General features: G+C 43.2%; 1 protein-coding gene across 1 annotated transcript in view; it reads left to right on the forward strand.

The window, feature by feature from the left end:
• Positions 1 to 22,415, forward strand: part of ARHGAP31 (Rho GTPase activating protein 31) — a 100,530-nt gene that overhangs the window by 72,370 nt on the left and 5,745 nt on the right. The window contains exons 7-11 of the mRNA XM_090276878.1: positions 7,283 to 7,481; positions 9,956 to 10,080; positions 14,972 to 15,034; positions 16,867 to 17,442; positions 18,835 to 19,115. Of these exons, the coding sequence (XP_090133004.1) occupies positions 7,283 to 7,481; positions 9,956 to 10,080; positions 14,972 to 15,034; positions 16,867 to 17,442; positions 18,835 to 19,115 (1,244 nt within the window). The remainder of the gene's footprint in view (positions 1 to 7,282; positions 7,482 to 9,955; positions 10,081 to 14,971; positions 15,035 to 16,866; positions 17,443 to 18,834; positions 19,116 to 22,415) is intronic.

Below are 22,415 nucleotides of genomic sequence, written 5' to 3' on the forward strand. Positions count from 1 at the left end.
CTCCCAAGGGGCCCCAGAACCAACACACCCAGTGGTTCAGACCACATCAGAGCACGACCAAATTAGCTCCACAAGCGGCACACATAAAGGGATATCTCAGCAGACGCCAGACTCTGTTGGGACAGATTCAGCTTTGTGAAGCCAGGCCCCACACAGCAGCCCAAGTATTGCACTCAGGAGAGATACTTACAGCCAACTGGTGGGGTAGCCACAGATGGGCAAACAGCAATCAAAACTCAACAACAACAGGAGGGCTCACATAACCCACACAAGAGACATTCCTGGAGCACCTAGCTCAGGGGACCAGGGAAAGTCCCATAAACATCTACTATATAAGGTCACCATACCAAGGCATAGCAGATCTACCTAATACACAGAAACAAATAACAGAGAGGCAGCCAAAATGGGGAGACAAAGAAACATGCATCAAATGAAAGCACAGGAGAAATCCCAAGAAAAAAAAGAACTAAATGAAATGGAAGCAAGAAAACTACCAAATACAGAGTTTAAAACAATGTTTGTAAGGATGCTCAAGTAACTTAGTGAGAACTTTAACAAGAGATACCAAGCATAAAAAAGGACATAGAAGCCATAAAAAGAACCAGTTAGAAATGAAGAATACACTAGAAGGAATCAACCAGCAGGCTTGATGAAGCAGAGAACCAAATCAGTGATTTGGAAGACAAGGTAGCAAAAAGCACACAATCAGAGCAGAAAAAAAATGTTTTTACATGAGAATAATCTAAGAGACCTCTAGGAAAGTGTGAAACATAACAACATTCTTGCCGTAGGGGTACCAGAAGGAGAGGAGAGAGAACAAGGAATTGAGAACCTATTTGAAGAAATAATGGCTGAAAACTTTCCTAACCTGGTGAAAGAAAAAGACGCACAGGTCCAGGAAGCACAGAGAGTCCCCACACCAATACACATTATAATTGAAAGGGCGAAAGTTAAAGACACAAAGAGAATCTTAAAAGCAGCAAGAGGAAGACAGTTAACTACAAGGGAGGTCCCATAAGACTGTCAGCTGATTTCTCAACAGGAACATTTCAGGCCAGAGGGGTTGGTATGAAATATTCAAAGTAATGAAAAGCAAGGATCTATAACCGAGACTGCTCTACCCAGCAAGGCTATAATTTAAAATTGAAGGCGAAATAAAGAGCTTCCCAGACAAGAAAAAATTAAAGAAGCTCATGACCACCAAACCAGTATTACAAGAAATGTTAAAGGGTCTTCTTTAAGAAGAAGAAATTTAAAAAGAGAAGAGGAACGTAGTTATAAAGAATAAAATTGCAGCCCTGGCTGTTGTGGCTCAGTGGATTGAGCACTGGCCTGTGAACCGAAAGATCAGTGGTTCAATTCCCAGCCAGGACACATGCCTGGGTTCTGGGCCAGGTCCCCAGTTGAGGGTGCATGAGAGGCAACCATGTGTCTCTCACACATTGATGTTTCCCTCCCTCTCCCTCTCCTTCTCCCTCCCTCCCCCCATCTCTAAAAAATTTTTTTAAAATAAATTGCAATAAATATGTACCTATCAATAATCACTTTAAATGTAAATGGCTTAAATGCTCCAATCAAAAGACAGGGTAGCTGAATGGATAAGAAAACAAGACCCATATATATGCTGTCTACAAGAGACCCACCTCAGAATAAAACACACACAGACTAAAAGTAAAAGGATGGAAAAAGATATTTCATGAAAATGGAAATGAAAAAAAGCTGGGGTAGCAATACTTATACCTGACAAAATAGACTTTTTTAAAAAAGGCTATAATAAAAGATAAAGACAGTATACAATGATAAAAGGATCAGTCTAACAATAGAATATTACCCTTGTAAACATTTATGCATCCAACATAGAAGCACCTAAATATGTAAAGCAAATCTTGATGGACATAAAGGGAGAGATTGACAGTAATACAGTCATAGTGGGGAATTGTAACACCCTATTGACATCAATGGATAGATCTTCCAGACAAAAAATCAACAAAGAAACCCAAGACACTAGTTAGAAAGAATACATGCACCTTTATGTTCATTGCAGCATTATTTACAACACCCAAGATATGGAAGCAAACCAAGTGCCCACCAATAGATGAGTGGATAAAAAAGTGGTGGTACGTATTCACAATGGAATACTACTCAGCCATAAAAAGAACGAAATCCTACCATTTGCGACCATATGCATGGACCTAGGGGGTATTATGCTCAGTGAAATAAGTCAGTCAGAGAAAGACAAATACCATATGATTTTACTTAATATTTGAAATCTAAAGAACAAAATAAATGAGCCAACAAAATTGAAACAGATCATAGACACAGAGAGCAAACTGGTGGTTGCCAGAGGGGTAGGGTTTGGGGAACTGGGTAAAAGAGGTGAAGGGATTAAGTATAAATTGGTAGTTACAAAACAGTCTCAGGGATATAACTAAAGCGTAGGGAATATGGTCAAGAGTATTGCAATAATGATGTATGGTGCCAGTTGGGGTACTGGAAACATCTAGGGGAACACTATATAAAGTATATGACTGGCCACTAGGATGTACACCTGAAAACAGGAAAAAAATTAAGGAAAAAAATTCATTAAGAAAAAGAAAAAGAAACCTGGTAACTACCATTTGTGCGACAGTGGTTTTCCAACATTAGTGCACATCAATACCACCTAGAGGGCTTGTTAAAACTGATTATTGGGCCTCATCCCCTGAGTTTCTGATTCAGCATGTCTGGAAGTGTTTCTGAGAATTTGTTTTTCTAACTAATTTCCAGGTGATGCTGCTGCTAGTGGTCAGGGTCCACACTTGGAGAGCCAGTGATGTATGAAAACCATATTACAAGTCATTTGTGTTAGCTGATCAGAGTGTTCTTTTCCAGTTTAGCTAGTACATTTAGACAAACCAAGTATGATCATCAGAGTAATCAATTGCATTTATGATCACATTTTGATTCCTGGTATAATTGTTTCCATCTCACCCTGTCCTCTATGTGGTTTATGACCTTTCTTTTACATTTTCTTTATAGAGATAAAATTCATATACTATAACATTCACCATTTTATCATTTTAGAGTATAGAATTCAGTGCTTTTTACTGTATGTATTCAGAGAATTGTGCAACTATCACTACTATCTGATTTCAGAATATTTTCATCACTAAAAATAAAAAATAAAAAAAAATCCGAGCCCTGGCTAGGTAGATCAGTTGGTTTGACCATCATCCCAATATGCTAAGTTTGCAGGTTCAGTCCCCAGTCAGTGCGCATACAAGAATCAACCGATGAATGCATAAATAAGGGGAACAACAAATCAATGTTTCTCTCTCTCTCTCTCTCTCTCACTCTCTCTCTCTCTCTCTCTCTCTCACTCTCAACTCAATAAAAACTTTTTAAAATCTTTACCTTTTTAAAAAAATCTCCTACCCATTAAGCAGTCATTCTACATTTTTACCTTCTCTCAGATCCAGACAATCACAAATTTACTTTCTATTTCTATGGATTTACCTCTGGACATTTTATATAAATTGAATCATATAATAATTGGTCTTTTGTGATTGACTCTCTTCACTTATACCGATACATATTGTCACATGTACCAGTATTTTATTTGTTTTTATGGTGAAATAATATTCTATTGTCTGAATATACCACAGTTGATGGACATTTGGGTTGTTTGTTTTCTTTGGTTTTTATGAGTAATGCTGCTATGAACATTCATGCACAAATTTTTGTGTGAACATATGTTTTCAATTCTCTTGGTTATATACCTATGAGTGGCTGACATTTATTTTTATTTTAGCTTCCCCAATATACATGTATTATTTCTTGCAAGCTATATAAATCCTTTTTGAAAGTAAATGAGACGTAATATGCATTCATTCATTCATCCTTCTGAGTCAACCAATAATTAATTATGGACTTACTCTATGCCAAGAACTATTCCAAGCACTCCACATACATCAACTCATTGACTTATCACAACAACCATTATGAAGTTGTTACCAACTTTATTTTATGAGTGAAGAGGCAGAGAACCAGAAAAGCTAGTAACTGTCCAAAGCCACATGGCTAATAACTGGTGGGACTGAACGTTGAACCTAAGATCTTCCAGCCATACTGTTTTCTTAAATCTGTGCTGCCTCTGTGAAGAAAAAAAAGATAAATAAACCACTGTGGTTTATTTATTATTAATGACTTTCAGGCGGTGTTCTTCTAGACAGCAAATCCATGTTAAATTTAGTGTTAAGGTTGTTCCTAATTCTAACCTGGAAATGCCTGTGTGTTTTTTGTTTGTTTGTTTGTTTGTTTGTTTTGTGACCACTCCCTTAATCATCTTTTTTCCTGCATATTGAAATCCAGTTTACTCTTGACCCTTTAACTTTTTTTTTAAGGTACAAGTCCCTCTTCATTTTCATTTTTTTAAAAGATTTTATTTATTTATTTTTAGAGAGAAAGGAAGGGAGGGAGAAAGAGACTGAGAGAAACGTCAATGTGTGGTTGCCTCTTGTGCACCCCCAACTGGGGACCTGGCCCGCAACCCAGGCACGTGCCCTGACTGGGAATCAAACCGGTGACCCTTTGATTTGCAGGCCATTGCTCAGTCCACTGAGCCACACCAACCAGGGCTTGACCCTTTAACTCTTGATTGCCTCTGATACTTATTATTCAATACATCTTATTTAAATGTTTTTATTATGAATTTGCACTAAGTAAGGTAACATACTTAATGTTTATACAAAATGGATTAAGTCATATCCTCTGGAATTCTAGATTGGGAAATAGGGTTCTGTTTCAAACTGGAAAGAGTATAGAAGCCACAGAGTCCAATACCTTTAATTGATAAATGAGAGCAGTGAGATTCATTAAAACGTAACTATGTCTTGAGCACCTCCTGTGTGCCAGGCACTTCTCTAGAATCTGGAGGATGAATGTTCCACACACAGAGAACAGGGAATGTCAGAGCTCTGGGATGGAAAGGGGCTCCTATTGCAGAAAGCTGGCCAGTGCATCGAGAGCCAGTGTGGTTTCCGAAGTGGCGCACTCCACCCATGAGGCACCAGGGGCCAAAGTGCTGAAGTATGGCTGTCAGAAACTATCACAATTTTTTTCACTTATTTTTATTGTATACTTTGGCATTTCTGTGGGTTTTTAATATTTTCTATTATGTTAATACTAATGCAGTGGTAAATATGTATAAATTACAAATACTTGTATTTATAATGGGAGTATACATTCAAAAATTTTACTGTGTATCTTTGTAGACCACTGGGTCAGTGGGCAAAGAGGAGAGGGGAAGCAGGTGGAGGTCCTTTTAAGTCTGTTTCCAGTGCCGTGGAAAGGATTGGAGCTTTTGAGCAGGGAGTGCAGGATCTGAGCATTCTGGCTGCTGTGCAAAGGAGGGACTGACAGGCAGCAAGGCTGGAGGCAGGGAGACCGGTTCAGGAGCTATGGCAGAAATCAGGTGGGAAATCATGGTGGCCTAGACTAGTGGGAACAGAAGGAAGTGGCTGGGTTCAGGATATATTTTGGAGGTTGAGTTACAGGACTTGATTATAGACTGGATGTGGGAGAAGGGGGTGCATCAAAGAAAGGAACAAATGGAAATAACTACTACAGGTTTGGAGGTACACAACTGGGTAATCCATGGTGCTGTTTGCAAATTTGAAGAATATGGGAAGAGGTACTGGTCTAGAGGTGAGGAGCAGAAATCACAAACTCTGTTATGAAATGTGGAGTTAGAGATGCCTGTTAAACATCTAAGCAGAGATGATGAGTAGGTCGTAGGATATGGGAGCCCAGAAGTAGGGGAGAGGTAGGTGCTAAACTGAGGTTTCCGGACAGTGTTGTGTATGTCCTTCCACTGTTTCACTTGTTCCCAGAGTGATTTAATTTTTTAAGTGAAAAAATAATTAAGTAACAAAATAATAATCTCAAATCTACAAACAAATATTGAGAGTAGATTAAATTTAAATATTTTAACCTCTTTTGGATTAAGTAGGAAAGTGAGTTAAAGTAAAAAATGTTATTGATACGTTTTAGGATCACAGAATTATTTAATTGACTGAATGGCTGCCCTACTACCCTCCCTAGAAACACCCTAGTATCATTTTCTGTCTCCATTTTCTGCAATGCCCTTTTCAGTGGTTGTATTTTTCTCCACCCAGAGAGGGTCATGTTCTGCAAAGAGAAATAGTGCTGTCAAGGTGCTTCCTGAAAATTAGGCAAGTCCTATACCAAAAAATTATTTCTTAGTCTCAGTTGGTCCAAGTTATCTTTCAATCTCTTTACACCTTCCAAAGTAACAGAAAACTGACAAGGTTGCCAAAAGACTAAATAGAAGCAGACTTAGACCTTTTCTTTTTCTTTTTTTAACTTATCAGGGTTTCTCAACCTCAGCACTATTGACACTTAGTGCTGGTTAGTTCTTGTTGTGGGGCACTGTCCTATGCATTGACAGATGTTTAGTGGCATCCTTGGCCTCTACGCACTAGTGCCATTAACACCTCCATGTGTATTTGTGACAACCGAAAATGTCTCCAGACATTGCCAAATACCTCTGACTGGAGGGAAGGGGTGCAAAATTGCCCCAAGTTGAGAACCACTGACTTGGAGAAAAGATATGTTAACTCTGGACTCCACTGATCTGTCATCACTTCTATTTAAAAGAAAGAAAAAAAAAAAAAAACCTATAGGAGAAAGGGATTAGCTTACATGTACTAGAAGATGACTGGTTAGTGAGTAAATAGTCTCTTATTTTTTTTAGAGAATAGTATAGGCTGTAAAATGCGTTTTTCCTGCAGAGATATAAGCCTGGGTGATCTAGGGGAAAGTATAGGCTCCAACCCTAAATTGCCTTGGAGCTCCTGCTTTCCAGCTGCGAAGGGGAGGGGCAATCTCCTGCCTCTCCTGCCTCGCCCCAGTTGGGTGAGGCTAGCTCCCACCTGGCCAAAGCACTAGGTAGTTCCCAGGGTTAAAGACCCACTGCTGTTACTCTGGCCCACAGTAAATGCTTACTACATGTTTATCATATGAATGAATGAATGAATGAATGAATGATCCCTTTTTGAAAAATACAATTAGTGCAATTTACCTCCTGGTGGCTCTGTGTGCCCTCTGGCTAGTCTGGCCTGGTGGGTTGTTAGTTTTCTCCCATATACAGACTCTACCCCAGACCTAAGAGGCGTCCCTTGTCAGGAGGTCAGAAAGAGAGGAGCTGTGGATGGGGAATCTGGAAGAATCAGTGCACAGGTCTCCTCCCAGGAGTCTGTGAGCTCTTCTGTTCTCTGTACAGAAAACCGGCCCATCATGAAGAGCCTGACTTTGCCAGCCCTCTCCCTGCCCATGAAGTTGGTGAGCCTGGAGGAAGCTCAGGCCCGGAGCTTGGCTACTAACCATCCTGCTCGAAAGGAAAGGAGGGAGAACAGCCTGCCTGAGATTGTCCCTCCCATGGGCACCCTCTTCCACACTGTCCTTGAGTTACCAGACAACAAGTAAGTGACATTATTTGCAATTCTGGGAGATGATTCAATGGAAGGGGACAGAGAAGGAAGAAACATGGGCTCAGGACCATGATGACAGCATGGGGTGGAGGTGCAGTCTGGACTGGAGTATAAGGAAACATTCCAGAAAAGAAAGGAGCTGTCTCCCCAACTCTCTCTCACCAGTGGTTGGTGCCTTCACTCACTGCCCCGAAGTTGTCAAGACCTGATCTCCACAGAGATCCCTGGTGCCGTGATGGAGGTGGGGCTCATCCGCGTCAAGAGTCATGAATAAAACCCCTTACTCCTTAGTTTAGACAAAACAGGCTTGACATTTTCAAAAGGAAGTTTGCTAAAAAACAAATAACAAAAAATTGACTCCCTTCCCCCACCCTTCACCCCCACAAAACTTTACAAAAGGCATAGAGATGAATGGAGGAAATGTTGAGAGATGGTGCCACTCCACACTGGGAGGTTTGGGCATGCAGCACGCGGAGATGCCATCTCTGGCTTCCATTTTTCCTCTCACACCTGACGGAGCCCTCCCTGTCCTCCCTCGTTCCTCCCTCTCACTTCCTCTGTTGCAACCCTGGTCTCAACACATCCCTGTGCTCCCCTTGCCCTCTCACTGCACTGTAAAAAGAAGGCAACAATTGAAGCAGGAGTCATCAGTTCTAGGCAGAGGGGTGGAGGGGCTGAAAGGCAGTCTTCACTGGAGAGTGCCATCCTCACTGTTGGGTCAATATGAAAACTGATACCTCAGACCTCTTGTCAGTGTCCGCCCCAAGAGGACAGGACTGTTTCCCTTAGGGGAGGAGAAAGGAGCTCTACACATTGCACAGCTGTAGGGGGCGCCGGTCACACTGCATGTTGTGGGGATAGAACACCTGGAGCTGACTGGTGAGAACCGCTCCACTTCCTGGAATGCATGGATGGTGCTCTCTCAAGACTGAGCTCCACTGCTCCTTCCCCTAAATACCTACAGAATAATGCTTCCACTCAGGGATCAGGAAGAAGCGTATCTCAAAAGGAGCATCAAGTTCATTTTCTCTGTGCCTTCAACCACACCTCAAGTGCACCATACCCCAACTTATGCCACCCTGTGAAATCCACCCCAAGGCCAAGTGCTTGAAAAAAACAGGCCAGGTTCAAAGAAACCATCCAGCACTGCAGCTCTCTCTCCGATTGATGGTAATAACATGCTGGGCTTAAGATCTGAGTGCTTTACGAGAACCTTGAGGCTAATGGAGATGTCAAAAGACTCACTCCTGAGTGACAAGGGGCAAACAGCTAGGACTCAGAGACCAGCATATGTGATATTTGCCACTGTCCATGAGTTGGTCTCAGTGGGCCGAAGTGTCCGGTTTTCCGAGGCGGAGCAGCGCTGCGTATCTCGTGGTTTCACACCTGCCCAGTTCCAGACAGCTCTGGATGAGTATGAGGAATTAAATGTATGGCAGGTCAATACTGCCCGGGCTCGGATCACTTTTGTCTGATTCCAACCTACTTGAGACACCGGGGTCTACTCTGTATACAGTGCTTAAACCTCTCTCCCGTCCTTTAAAGGTCTAACAGTGCCCTTGAAAGAGGAAAGGAGGATCCCTTCTTTTTCCTAAGCTGCACTTGTTTTATTCATTCCTTTTGCAAATAAAGTGTTTGTAGATTGATGCCTTCTGTTAAAAAAAAAAAAAAAAAAAAAAAAGGAGAAAAAGTTCTTTGTAGAACCCACAAGTTGCAGGGTTTCATCCTGGAACTTGATGGAGTCTGAATATTGGGCCCGTCAAGGGCAGGGCAAAGCCTCTGTGGTGACCCCTGGTGGTGAACTCCAAAGGGGCCGGGCTCCTGGGATCCAGTCAAGGGCTCCCATTTCCTCACCTCCTGCTGTGGCAGCCCGGTGCCAGGCATTAAGGAAATGAGAGATGCTAGCTACCCTGGACATTTCTCTGCAGTGACCACTGACCGCACCCAGCAGCCAGACTTTTCCAAGTCCCTTTCTCATACACACTCTTTGCAGTCCATGAAAGTCTTCACTAGCTCTCTTCTCGCTTGTGGGTGTGACAGCAGTGTGGCCCATGGGGCAGGGAGCATAACAAGACTGAGGTCTATGGTCTTTAGTGTTTATTCCTGTAAAAAAAAATAGGTACCTTTGAAAACCCAGGACTAAAGAACTGTGTGGTTTCTTGTGACCTCTGAGTCTCCCATCAATCCTGGCCCCTGCATGCGACACCACTGCCTTTAATGGCATGCCTTTCCCTCTGCCTCTGAGGAATTCAGTCCTTTGTTCTGACTCATGAAAGCCTAGCTTGGTTAACTAGGACTTCCCAGATAGTGTGAGAGTCAGGCTCAACTTGGAATTTAAGGAGGAATTTCCTGAACTGTCAGAGCCATTCATAACTAGAACATGTTTGGGGTAGTCTTTTTCAACTTAAAAGCCCCATTGAAATGACGAGGTACCGAACTAACCCCTTATGGCTTGGCTCTTTTAGAAGAAAGCTCTCCAGTAAATCAAAGAAGTGGAAATCAATATTTAATCTGGGACGTTCTGGATCAGACTCCAAATCAAAGCTGAGTAGAAATGGGAGTGTGTTTGTGAGAGGACAGAGGCTCTCAGGTAAGAATCAACAGCAGTTACATTGATGCAATATTTGTCCCATTAATTCTGCTCTTTAAGTCTTTGGTTTGATCATATTAAACTCACTAACCCTGAAAGAGAAACTTATAACTTAACTATCGAGTGTTTCTGGTTTTTTAGACAATTTCAGATTTACAAAAAAGTTGCAAAAATAGTACATTGAGAATCCGCATACTCTTCATACAGTTTGCCCAAATTTTAACACACTACATCACCATAATATAATGATCAAAGCCAGAAAATTAATATCAATATAATACTATTAAGTAAATTACAGACTACACTCATATTTGGCCAATAGTCCCACTAATGTCCTTTTTCTGGTCCATAATCCAGTCCAGGAACCCACATTGCATTTAGTTGTCAGACCTCCTTCATCTCCTCCAATCTAGAACAGTTTGTGAGTCTTTCTGACCTTGATGCTTTGAAAGAGTACTGGCCATTTGTTTTGCAGACTGTATCTAAGTTTGGGTTTGTCTCATGTTTTCTCCTGATTAGATAGAGGTTATGAATGTCCTGACTGTCTCAGTGTGTTATATCAGGAGGCAGATGACATCGGTATCTTATGGCTGATGATGTTAACTTGGATCACTTGGTTTTGTCCCTGTAAAGTTACTATTTTTCCTTTGTAATTAGTAACTATCTTGTGGGAGATAGTTTGAGACTGCAAATACCCTGTTTCTCATCATACTTTCATCCATGAATTTTAGCATCATCATGGATCTTGCCTACAACAGTTGCTACTGTGATATTTGTCAAATGGTCATTTTCTGTTTTCATTATTCCTTCTACAGTTACTAACTGAACTCTATCATAAGGAAGATCTATTCCTTCTCCCTCAGAGTCAGTCATGATTTTAAATAGAGATGGGAATTATATCTGAGTAGTGAACAAGAACTGATACAGGAATGAATTGAAGGACCCACTATACAATGGGGAATATAACCAATCCAGGAGAATATTATGTCAGAAAGGGCAGACCAAAGATCTTTGTCCTAATGACCTTCAATGTTATAGATTGAAAATATGATTTTTAAAAAATTGGAACAATAGATATGAAAGGTAAATGTATCAATGCAACAAGCAAACCTTGACTGGATCCTAGTTTGAAAAAAATGAGACTACAAAAGATAATGTGGAGAATGAATACATTAAATATTAGAAGTGTAAATTTTTGTAGTATGCTAATGGTTCTTAGAAGACATACGCTAAAGTTGAAGTATATAAGGATGAAGTGTCACAATATTGAAATTCACTTTCAAATGATTCAGCAAAATACAGGTAGTCTATGGCCATACCACCCTGAACGCTCCTGATCTCATCTGATCTTGGAAAATATAGGTATAGGTATGTAGGTAGATACAGGTATAAAAACAATAAAACAAATATATGGCAAAATGTCAGCCATCAGTACCAACCAGGTGGTAAATTTAGAGGTCAATTTTTCTGAATGTTTGAAATTTTTAGTAGTAAAGATTATTAAATTATTCATTATTAATGCCTATGGAAAAATAGAGAATATTTTTAAGGACTTTCCTCAATCCCAGTGATAATCGTATGCCAAGGATGATAAAGCCGCTGTTCAAAATCTTCACTTTTGCCTATTGGAGTAATGAAGGATGTCACAGGATATAGCAGACCCAACTCAATTGGCTTATGCAATGAAATTTATAGGGCCACCCCTACGTAGGGAAGTTTTCCCGGGCAGCTCTGTCTCCATCTCCATGTTTTCCTCAGCTGCACCCTCTTCTGAGCATCAGCTTCCTTCCCAGACTGGCTTCCTTTGCTGTGATAAAGTGGCTGCAGTTTTTCTGGGTTTAACCTTTGACTACCATGCCCAGAAGGAGAAAGAACATCATTCCTGGTCTTTTGTTCTAAAAACAGGGATGCCTTTTTCCCAGAAGCCCCATCATGCTCCTCTCATCTCAGTCATATTCACTGAGTTACATGGATCAATCTCTCTGGCCTAGGGAGTGTCCTGTGCTGATTGGCATGGGCCTAGGTTCCTGAACCAATCACTGGAGTGACGAATGGGCTTACAGTCAGATGCACCTAAGAAGGACAAGGGGCTCTGTGAGAAGGGGGAAGGGAAATGGATTCTGGGTAGGCATCTACAATATGCAGTATATGGGGAAACATGTCTTTCACAAACTAACCTGGAAAAATAGTCCAGATGAAGAGGGTAGGTTGCCTCAGGAATGGTAGATCAGGTACAAATCATAAATTCGGATTCTCAAAGGAAAATTTAAGGGGAGGAGTACCTGGCAATGAACTCCTTATCTAATAATAAGAGATTTCCTTAAGCACATCAAACAGAGAATTTCAGTTAAAGAATCAGTGATACAAGGAAAGCGGTTCACCAAGTAATGAAAAGTCAAAAACAACAGAACACAACAAGAAGCAAAAATAAGGTAAAAGATTTTCCCTGATCCTGACTTAGGAAAATCACCACTCCCATGTGGTTTTCAGGTGCATCAAATGGTGATAAACTCACAGAAAGTACAGCCCTGGCCAGGGCTTGTGAGCATAGCTGCACCTCCGACTCTCCCACAGATTGGTTCACACCCGCAACAGCTTTGCTGCAGTGGGTCTGTGGTGAAGTCAGAGTACTGGTCATTTTAGAAAGCTCCCCGGGTGACTCTGATATGCACCCAGGACTGAAAACTGCTGGATTAATATCTCATAAACAAACTAATCATAGATGGATCATCAAACTGGCTGAATTTGATAGGATGCAGGGGTCCAATGAAAGAACCATCAGTGTTAATACAGGTGGCTCTCTGTGACCTTGAGGATTGCCTGCGTGGCCACTTAGTGCTGGAAACTAAAGATTGGGGTGGCAGTGGGGGAGCTTATGATCATGATCCACCAGAGGGGTCTCCATAACTGTCATGTGGACTTGCTCAACTTGTTGAAATATGAATGTGAAAAAAGTTAATCAGTAAATGAATATCTTTAAATAAATTTTTAATCTTTTTTTAAAACAGAACTCCATAACTAAGAAAAAATTTTAAATTCATTCACCATGAGTGGCACTGGGAATTGTGATTTAGTGGGGAAACAGCCGGTAAAAGGGATGTTTACCCAGATTTAGAGAACAGAACAAAAATAAGGAAAATTGGGGTATTGACTGAATGAAGGTACGTAAACTGATACACTTGAATTTATATACTGTCAAACAGATGGATTCCAAGGAACCCCTTAAAGTGAACAGGAAAACCCCAAAGCCATGAAAACTGGTGGATGCACCTCCATGAGGCGAGGGTCCCAGACAGAAAAATGTAATTAAATATAGTCAGAGGCCAGGGAGCCCTGAGTGCTTAGTCACTGTCCAGAAAAGGGGCCAGGGAATCCTTGGCGACTTCCCAAAAGCTGCTGCTGTGGCCACCGAGTCCACAAGGAGCTGCACTATCAGAAAGAGGGTCCAACATGAAAGGTGAGCACTGATGGCCCTGCAGACAGAACTGTCGCTCACCCCCCATGACACTCCGGGTCACTGGTCACTACCCCTAAAGGCTGACCTGTGAGTCCAGAAGTGTGGCTCCTGGAAACAAAGAGAAGCTTGCTTCAGGCCAGGCAGTGTTAGGATAATGCATCAGTTTGTCAACTTGTAAAAATAGCAGATCTTCAAAGGATAAAAATCCTGGCTTCCTATTGGATGTGAGAAGGTTCACCAGGAGTTTGAGTGGAGATGGCTGTGTCTTCCCACAGCACAGTGGGCCCCTGGGCAGTGAGAGGCCCTGAGCTGGGAAGGCCAGGGGAGTAATGCGGAGCCTCCAGAGGAGCAGGTCTAGAGCAAGGCGGGAAAGCTAAAAGAGGGACAAAGCCCAATTGGGTTAAGGCCAACTCAGTGTTTCTTCTAGAACCATCTCCTGGCTTCCCTTTTATTGCCGAACCCTGGTTCTATCCTGAATAACAACAACAATAACAATAGTTATTGTTTATTAAGCATTTACCCTATTCTAGGTTAGTACAACCTACTTATTTTACATGCATTACTCATTTAATACTTATAACAGCTCTATTTTTCATGTTATATGTGAGAAAAATGAAAGTTGGGACAGGCAAGCTGCTTCTCTGAAGTCACAGGGCTGGAAAAGTGGCAGAGTTGAGATTCAAAGTGAGATCTGTTTGAATTCAAGTTACCTTAAAGCCACGAGTTCTCTGGCTCCCACTCAGCTTCCAAACTGCTCTCTTTCCCCCGCTAGCAAACCTGACCTAGAAGGAACAACCTTCCAGTTAATTTAGCTCCCTGAAAAGAGAGTGCCTGACCCTGTGCCTGGAATAGGTTTTTACTTAGTTAAGCCGCACTCTTCCAAAAGCCTGCTGAGGTGGCTTACAAAAAATGCCTAGAGTTCACCAGGCACATAGTAGGTACTCAAAACAGGAGAAGAGCTGTATATGGGAGAAAGGTGGCCAGTTCCCCTGGGGCCCTCTCACCTGCTGCACCACATTCCTCAGTGCTGGTGCTGAGAGATGCAGCTGCAGCCAAGAGTCCTGCCCTCTGGCCTGCCAAAGAGGAGGGGCTGCCTGAGGCCTCCTGGATCCTACGCAGTACATGAATCTGTGAATCCTTTTTGTGCAATAACATTGGGCTCAGGACTCCTCACTTGCTAATAGCTAGTATTTGCCAAAATTATAATTTATCTTTATCTGTCTAATGTTAACAAAATTTTGATCTACAGATTCCCTGTTTTGAAAAGGTCAGTTCCAATCAGAAAGTAGGAACGTCTAGGGTGGAGTGGGGGGATGTTTTCCAAAGGGAAAAATTATAAATACTTGAAAAACTTTGCTGACAGCCTGATCTATTGCTCTGAACTCTTCCTCTTACTATGCATTCAACAGGGATATTTGTTTCTCTTTTCTTTAGTGGAAAAAGCTACTATCCGACCAGCTAAAAGCATGGACTCACTGTGCTCAGTGCCTGTGGAAGGTGAGGTTTTACAATTGTATTTGGGACTGGGGATTACTGGGAGGCTGGAGGTGCCACACCACACTTACTGTCATAAGCTCCTGGGCCTGCTCATGTGCAGTCACAGCCACGCACAATCCCCCAAGTCCCAAAGCCCACCCTGGCCCTTTCTGAACTTGAGGGGTTCACATAACATTTAGCCCCGCTATTCCATGCAAGGTGAGGCCTATAAGGGCCATCCTCCTCCTCCAGCCTTCCTCTGACCACAGACAGAGGCAGCAGCAGCTTCACATTTGCACTTGAACCATGTAAAGGGGCAACACTCGAAAACCAAGGCAGACAAGAGTCTTCTCCCTTGGGCTTAAAGAAGAGCCCGGCACTGGTTTATATACCTCCGAATTTTGTGCCTCGATACTCGTGTGTCTTGAGTTTGTGTGTTTTCATAGACATTAGGTTCATCGTGCTTGTCAAGTCATGACTTTGAGATGGTAGATTCATTCCTTTATTCATCAGTAAACATTAATAGGTGCCAGTCTGGCGTGTAGCTGGTCATCACTTATTGGAGTAGATGTGTGCACGGTTGCACACAAGGTCATGCCTATCGTGAAAGTGACACATCATCCCTTTGGTTCTTATAGGGCTGACTTGCCTGTACCTCTTTTTTCTGCTAAGCAGCCCACAGCACTGCTACAAGTTATAAAGCACAGGGACTCCCTAGCATCAGACTAAACTCCTCATACTTAGCCCGTGACTTCCCAACCCCTTTAATGTAGAACATTTTGCTCTTTGATGAATGAAGCAACCCGAAATAATACAGAAAACCTTTAGAACAACTTTTAAAAGTAATGCTCACCTTATAAAATACTCAATGAACTCTTTTAAATTGACTTAATACTTTTATCATTTCCTCACCTTTATATTCATCCATTTGCTTTGGTTTTGAAACCTTTGGGGGCAATTCTTGCCCAGTTTTACAAAATTTAATATTTCACAATCCAGGTCATTACTTTCATTGACGTTGGGCAGGTTATCTAACCTCTCGGGTTTCCGTCTTCACAGGTGTTAGAGACACGTACTTACACTTCTCCTCCTACAGAGCGGTCGGGGAATTTTAAACCCAATGTTACCTGTCCAGCACAGCAATTGGTACCTTGTCAGGAATTACTGTCCAGACCTGGGGCGACTCGGTCATCATCTCCCAGCTTATTTATTTCTCACACAGATTTTTTCTTCTTTGCCTTCACTTCTCACTCAGTCAGGAACCCGAGCCTCACAACTGGGCTTTCTAATGTTTCCAGTTTCTCATCCTCTGAGTCAGCAGGCGGAAGCCTGGGAAAAGAGAGAAAGGTCTAGCTGAAAACAGCATTTGTTTCCTTGCCTGGAAATCGAACCGCTCTTTGGGTCCATCTGCCAGAGGACGCTTCAAACAATAAGTTTTAAAGTAAAAGAAGATTCTCTTCTTTATCCCTTTATGTCTTCTTCATTTTGAGCAAACATCATTCTGTCATCTCCCATCCACCTGTTTATGTTTTCACGGTCTACATTTTATGCTTGGCGGGTGACTGCTCTGTTCTGCAGTCTTAGCAGTGGCCTCCTGCAAAGCTGAAAACAGATACACAGGACACAATAGTAAATGGCCCTATCAGGGCATCATGACAGAACAGACACATGACAAGATGCTTCCTATTTGTCAACCAAATGTTACGAACACGTCTTTATTAGGGCAGCTATGCCCTTGTTAGAATGATATGCCTTTCTGATATTCAAGTGTGGCATGCCTTCCCTTGCTGGAAGGCTGTGCAGTGTGCGTGTGCCCAGGCCACTGACTGTGTGTTTGTCTGCTTTTGCACTAGGGAAGGAAACCAAAGGCTATTTCAATCGAACAGTCACCACTGGTGGATTTTTCATTCCAGCAGCTAAAATGCATGGAACTAGCACTGGCAGCTCTTGTGACCTCAGCAAGCAGGAGGGTGACTGGGGCCAAGAGGGGGTGCCAGTGGGGGCAGAGGGAGGCTTTGACATGAGCAGTGACCGAAGCCAGCCCCAGGGTGCTCAGGCCCGGTTCCCACCTGAGCAGCTGAAGGTGTTTCGGCCCATCGAGGATCCAGAGAGCGAGCAATCGGCCCCCAAGATGCTGGGTATGTTCTACACTTCGAACGACAGTACCAGCAAATCTGTCTTCACCAGCAGCCTTTTCCAGATGGAGCCCTCGCCCCGTCATCAGCGCAAGGCCCTGAACATCTCTGAGCCCTTCGCCGTGTCTGTGCCCCTCCGTGTGTCAGCGGTCATCAGCACCAACAGCACCCCATGCAGAACACCCCCAAAGGAGCTGCAGTCTCTTTCCAGCCTGGAGGAGTTTTCTTTCCAGGGGTCAGAGACTGGAGGTTGGACTGAAGAGGAGAAGCCACTGGGAGCTGAGACTTCTACAGGTAAAGCAGGGGAGAGAAGTTCTCTTTCACTGCAAGAGATTAAACACCAGACTTAGATTTGTTTAAACAGAGTTTGCAAGACAAGGCAGTAAGGTGGTTAAGACTGTGGGCTCTGAGCCAGACTGCCTGTCAGGAAGCTGTCAATCACAATCACAATACATCTTTGTATCTTGGTTTAAATAACAGATTTCTGTGACCTTAGGCAACAAGCTTGACTTCTCAGCATCTGAATTGATTCATGTGTGAAGTGAAAGATTGGATTAAGCAGGGCTTCTCAACCGCAGCGCTATGTTGACATTCGGGGCTGGGTAATTCTTTTTTGTGGGTAACTGTCCTGTGCTTTGTAGAATATTTAGCAGCATTGTTACAGAGCAAAAGGGGGTTCTTTCACCTGGCGCCTTGGTGTAAAACCCAACAACTAGTGTTGAGGAAAACAGGTCTTTATTTATAATATTCCAACCTGGGGAGGACAGTGAGCACTTCAGCTCAGAGCTCTGTTCTCCCATGGGACCCAGCAATTCCCTTGTGCCCCAAAAAACTAGAAGCCAAAAACATGCCCAGAAGTTCCCCATCCCTTATCTATCAGCTGTGTCCTTCAGGATCTGGGGTACGATGTCATCAGCCTCCGTATAACAGTCCAGGAAAACGTGCCATGTTGCACTGGATCACGCATGGTCCCTTTGCCCTTTCAAAGGTGCATGATGTTCTCCCTTCTCAAAACCGCATGGAGAACCTAGCTAAAATGTCTGCTGCCTATTTTTAAACCCCTGACTGAGTTCTCTGACGCAGTGGGTGTGGTAACCAGTTCTGACCATTCACAGAACCCTGCACAGGCCCTGTAAGCTTTCTGTACCTTCCCTGGTCCAAAAACCCCTCCCATCTTCTTGGGGCCTTTGAAGAACCAAAGCCATTTGCGTAACAAAGACACTAGCCACTAGCCACAGGCATGTGAGGGCATCTTAAAAGCTGTTTCCTTTCCCCATCCCCCAACCTGCAGGCTCTGGGGATTTTTTGGACACCCCCATTCTGTAACAGCAGCAGTGGCTTCTGCCACACTAGATGCCAGTAACCACTCCCACCACCGAGTTGTGACAACCAACAATGTCTCCAGACATTGCCAAATGTCCCCTGGGGAAGAGAGGAAAAAAGGGGTCTTCAGTTGAGAACCACTGGACTACATGATCTCCTGTCTGATAATCTGTGACTTTGGGATCTGAGGACAGGAAATTGCTGGAAGGAAAGGGTAAAGGATATGAGAGAGAAGTGAGCTGAGAGAATTTCCTCCACCCTTGTGAAGCAGGACTAGCCCAGGTCAGTGACTGTGCTGGGAATGACCTTTCTTAAAATGACTTATCAGTCTCTTCCAACTGATAACTCTCATCTTCCTTGCAGCTTTTGTACCTAAGAAGGTGGGTCTTGAGGATGCCAAGCCAGGACCAGAAGCAGTGAGGACAGCAGAATGCAGCAAAGGCCTTTCTCTGGAGCCAGGAGCCCACTTGGAGGAGAAGAAAACCTCAGAGATTTCCCTGAGCTGTCAACATTCAAATGAACTGGAGAAGAGGCCAGATCCAGAGAAAGCAGTGGAGGAGGGTCGAGAGGCTGGCCAGGTGGAGTCTGGAGTTCTGCAGGAGAGCCCCAGGGCCAGAGCAGAAGCGGTGTTTCTGCCTGAGATGGTAAGGCAGACCATGATTCTGTCCAGCCAGTAGTCCTCTTCTTTTTCCCAAGGGCGCTTCATGTAGCTTAAGTAGGGTATTTTTGTTTTTGTTTTTTGGAGAACCAGTTTCTGCTAATGGGATTTTAGGAGATTAGAAAGTTATCAGATTGAGGGATTTTTTTTCCCCACAGATCCTACAGTAATGGGGTTAGGTTCCCTAGAAAGACTCAACTCTAAAGGTTTCTGACCTGAAGTCACCATGAGCCAGTAATATACCCTCAGGTTGTAATGACATTCAATTCCAGAAGCAGCACAAAATCTGCTTGTTATATCCCGGTCCCAAAGATGATGACCTTCCATGAAGTCTGCTTTCTTCTTCCAGACATCCTGGATGGACAGTGTCTGTATTTGTAAAATCTTCTGTAATATTTCCAGAATCTATTCCTTCCTCCTGTGGCTTCTAGAGAAGTGAAAACATGAGGCCAGAGCTTACTAAACCTCTTCCACTTTTCAGAGGTGGAATTTTCCTAGGTTTTTTGGGATGTCCTTGCATATGCTGAAGGTGTGAGGAGGTTTTCCATGGAGGAGCCCTACGCTGGGAGGCAGCTCCCATGGAGGACTATGCCAAAGGGGGTAGGCAGCTCTTTTCATTTGACTTGCTTCCAGGGTCCTGGTTTCCAAAACATTTACAAAAGGCCCATTTGCTGGGAGTCAGGGCAGTATAGGGATACCATAGTGGCCTCAGGAGGCTGAATAAGGTCGCCTTAAGGCATGTTTGAGTTTGTAGAAGGAGAAGGACACAGATTATTATAGTGATTAAATTCTGGGAGGCATCAAGCACAAATGGCATTGCTTTAAGAGACAGATAGAATTAGCACTGGAGGGAGAACAAGGGCGGGTTCATGGGAGCAAGTAAAGGCACCACTGCACTCATTCATTTAAAATTCTGTGTTAGACATGCACTTTGTGCCAGGCACTGCTGAGCACTGGGCTCATTGCAGTGTGCAGGACAGTCACTGTCCTGCCTTCCTGGAGCAGATAGCTTTGTAGGTGAGAGGTCACCAGAGAAGTAATTTCTAGGGTGATATGGAAGCATGGAGTTTTGTGGGAGCGTTGAGCAGGAGGACCCAACCTAGTCAGAGGGAGGAGGAGGGTCAGAAGGGTCAGGAAGGCTTCTCTGAAGAGCACATATTTAGATTGAGAACTTAGCTAGAAGAAAGGAGTAGGGGACATAATAGAACGAGAAAGACTTCCAAAAAGAAAGAGTAAGATATGCCATGAATCCGAGGTGGGAAAGAGCATAAGAAATTTAAGGAATGGGGAACAGGGCCAGAGAACAGACACATGAGCCAGAGAAGGTGAGGCTCGGCGAAGCAGGGGCCACGGAAGGCAGGGCTGCTTGGAAGGGATTAAAGGTTAACCTAAGGGCAATGGAAACTTTGATTTGTTCAGAATTGTATCTTTTAAAGATCTATTCTGTGAGGAGAATAGCTTGGAAAAGGGCAGAGAGGAGGCGGCGGGGATGCCAGTTAGGAGGCTAGTGTGTGCAGAGCAGGTGTGACAGATGGTGGCTTGGACTAGGGTAGGGCATAGGGGGCAGAAATGGAAGGCTTTCAGAGCTGTTTAGCAGGCAGTGCGGGCAGGCCATGGTGAGGGATTGGCTAAGGAGTGAGGAAGGAGGAAGGGTCAAGGACACCTCATAGGTTTCTGATTTGAGCAAAAAGATGCACTGACTATGGTTCACTCACTGAGATGGCTGTCAGTGAGGTGGGGGTTTAGATGTTCACTAAATAATCTAAATTTATGGATCTTAGCAAGGGATCACTTAATGTAGGCACTGAGTTGAGTAAAGAGATGAGTAAAAGGCTGCTCCTGCCCTGAAGGAGAGCACAGTCTAGTAAGTGAAATAGAAATATACACAAATAAATGCAATACAGTACAATCACATCTCAAAAATATTCCTGCCTTTTGACCAAGTACTCCAATCCTGGAGAATTATTTGAAAGAAATAACTCAGAAGAAAACGGCGAATCCATTTTATTTCAACATACCCTTTTATTGGACAACTGTTCACAGTAGACCAAGCATTGAAGACTCAAAGACAAATGAACACAATCCCTGACCTCAAGGAGCTCACAGTCCATTAAGAGAGATGAACAAGCACCAAATTGACTCTAATATGAAACGACATGTGATCAGAGCCAGGTGACAAGTAGTGTTGTGCTGGCAGCAGGTCAGGCTTCCCAGAAAGGCCCGGACCCCGACAGGGTGGAGACACCTCCCGATGCTTGGGCTTGGGATAGAATTAGACCTTCAGACAAGAAATGAAAGGAACTGAAATTTGTTTCCCTGGAGCTGACCAGGCCTCCCTTTATCCCTTTCATGTCTGCAGCCTGGGGTTTGTGTAGGGAAAGAGAGAAGTCAGACAAAGAGAAGCTGGACTTGAGGGGAGACAGGGACAGTAAACAAGACGGGGGAGGAGGCACCCCGTCACATGAGCAGTGGTTATCTGTGGGTAGCAGGAATACAATATTTTACTGTTTTTATATTCTTTCTTTTATATGTATTAAAGTTTTTACCATAGGAGATATGCATTTTTTTTGGTAATAAGGGGAAAAAAACTATATATATATTTATTCGCACTGCAGGTTTCAGGACAGGAGTTCGTGTTTTCATGCCACTGGGGGAATCTAATTCTTGTGTGTGCCATTCAGTAAACCTGAGGTTAAATGAGATCAAAGGTTTTGTTTGTTTTATAAGGCATCAGTGGACAAGAATTACATGCCTATGTTTTGATATAGACATAGCTGGCTTTCAATCCTGGTTTGCTCCTGTGTGATTTAGGGAAACTGTTTAATCTGTTTGAACGTAAGTCTCCTCATCTCTACAATGGAAGTAATTACAGTAGTAGTCATCTCTTATGGTTGATGGGAAAATTAAATAAGAAAATACAGTTAATATACAGTTGTCCCCTGGTATCCCTAGGGGGGATTAATTCCAGGACCCTCTTGGATACCAAAATCTAGTATGCTTAAGTCCCTTATATAAAATGACATAGTGCTTATATATAAGATAAACACATCCTCCAGTACTTAATTTTTGAAAAGATATTCTTTATTTATTTTTAGAGAGAGAAAGGGAGGGAGAGAGGGAGAGAAACCCCAACATGTGGTTGCCTCTCGTGCACCCCCAGCTGGGGAACTGGCCCACAACCCAGGCGTGTGCCCTGACTGGGAATTGAACCTGTAGCCCTTTGGTTCACAGGCCGGTGCTCATTCCACTGATCCACACCAGCCAGGGCCATCCTCCAGTACTTTAA

The sequence above is a fragment of the Furipterus horrens genome, unplaced genomic scaffold, assembly GCF_987537825.1.
Source record: "Furipterus horrens unplaced genomic scaffold, mFurHor1.1.pri manual_scaffold_1, whole genome shotgun sequence".
NCBI lineage: Eukaryota > Metazoa > Chordata > Mammalia > Chiroptera > Furipteridae > Furipterus > Furipterus horrens.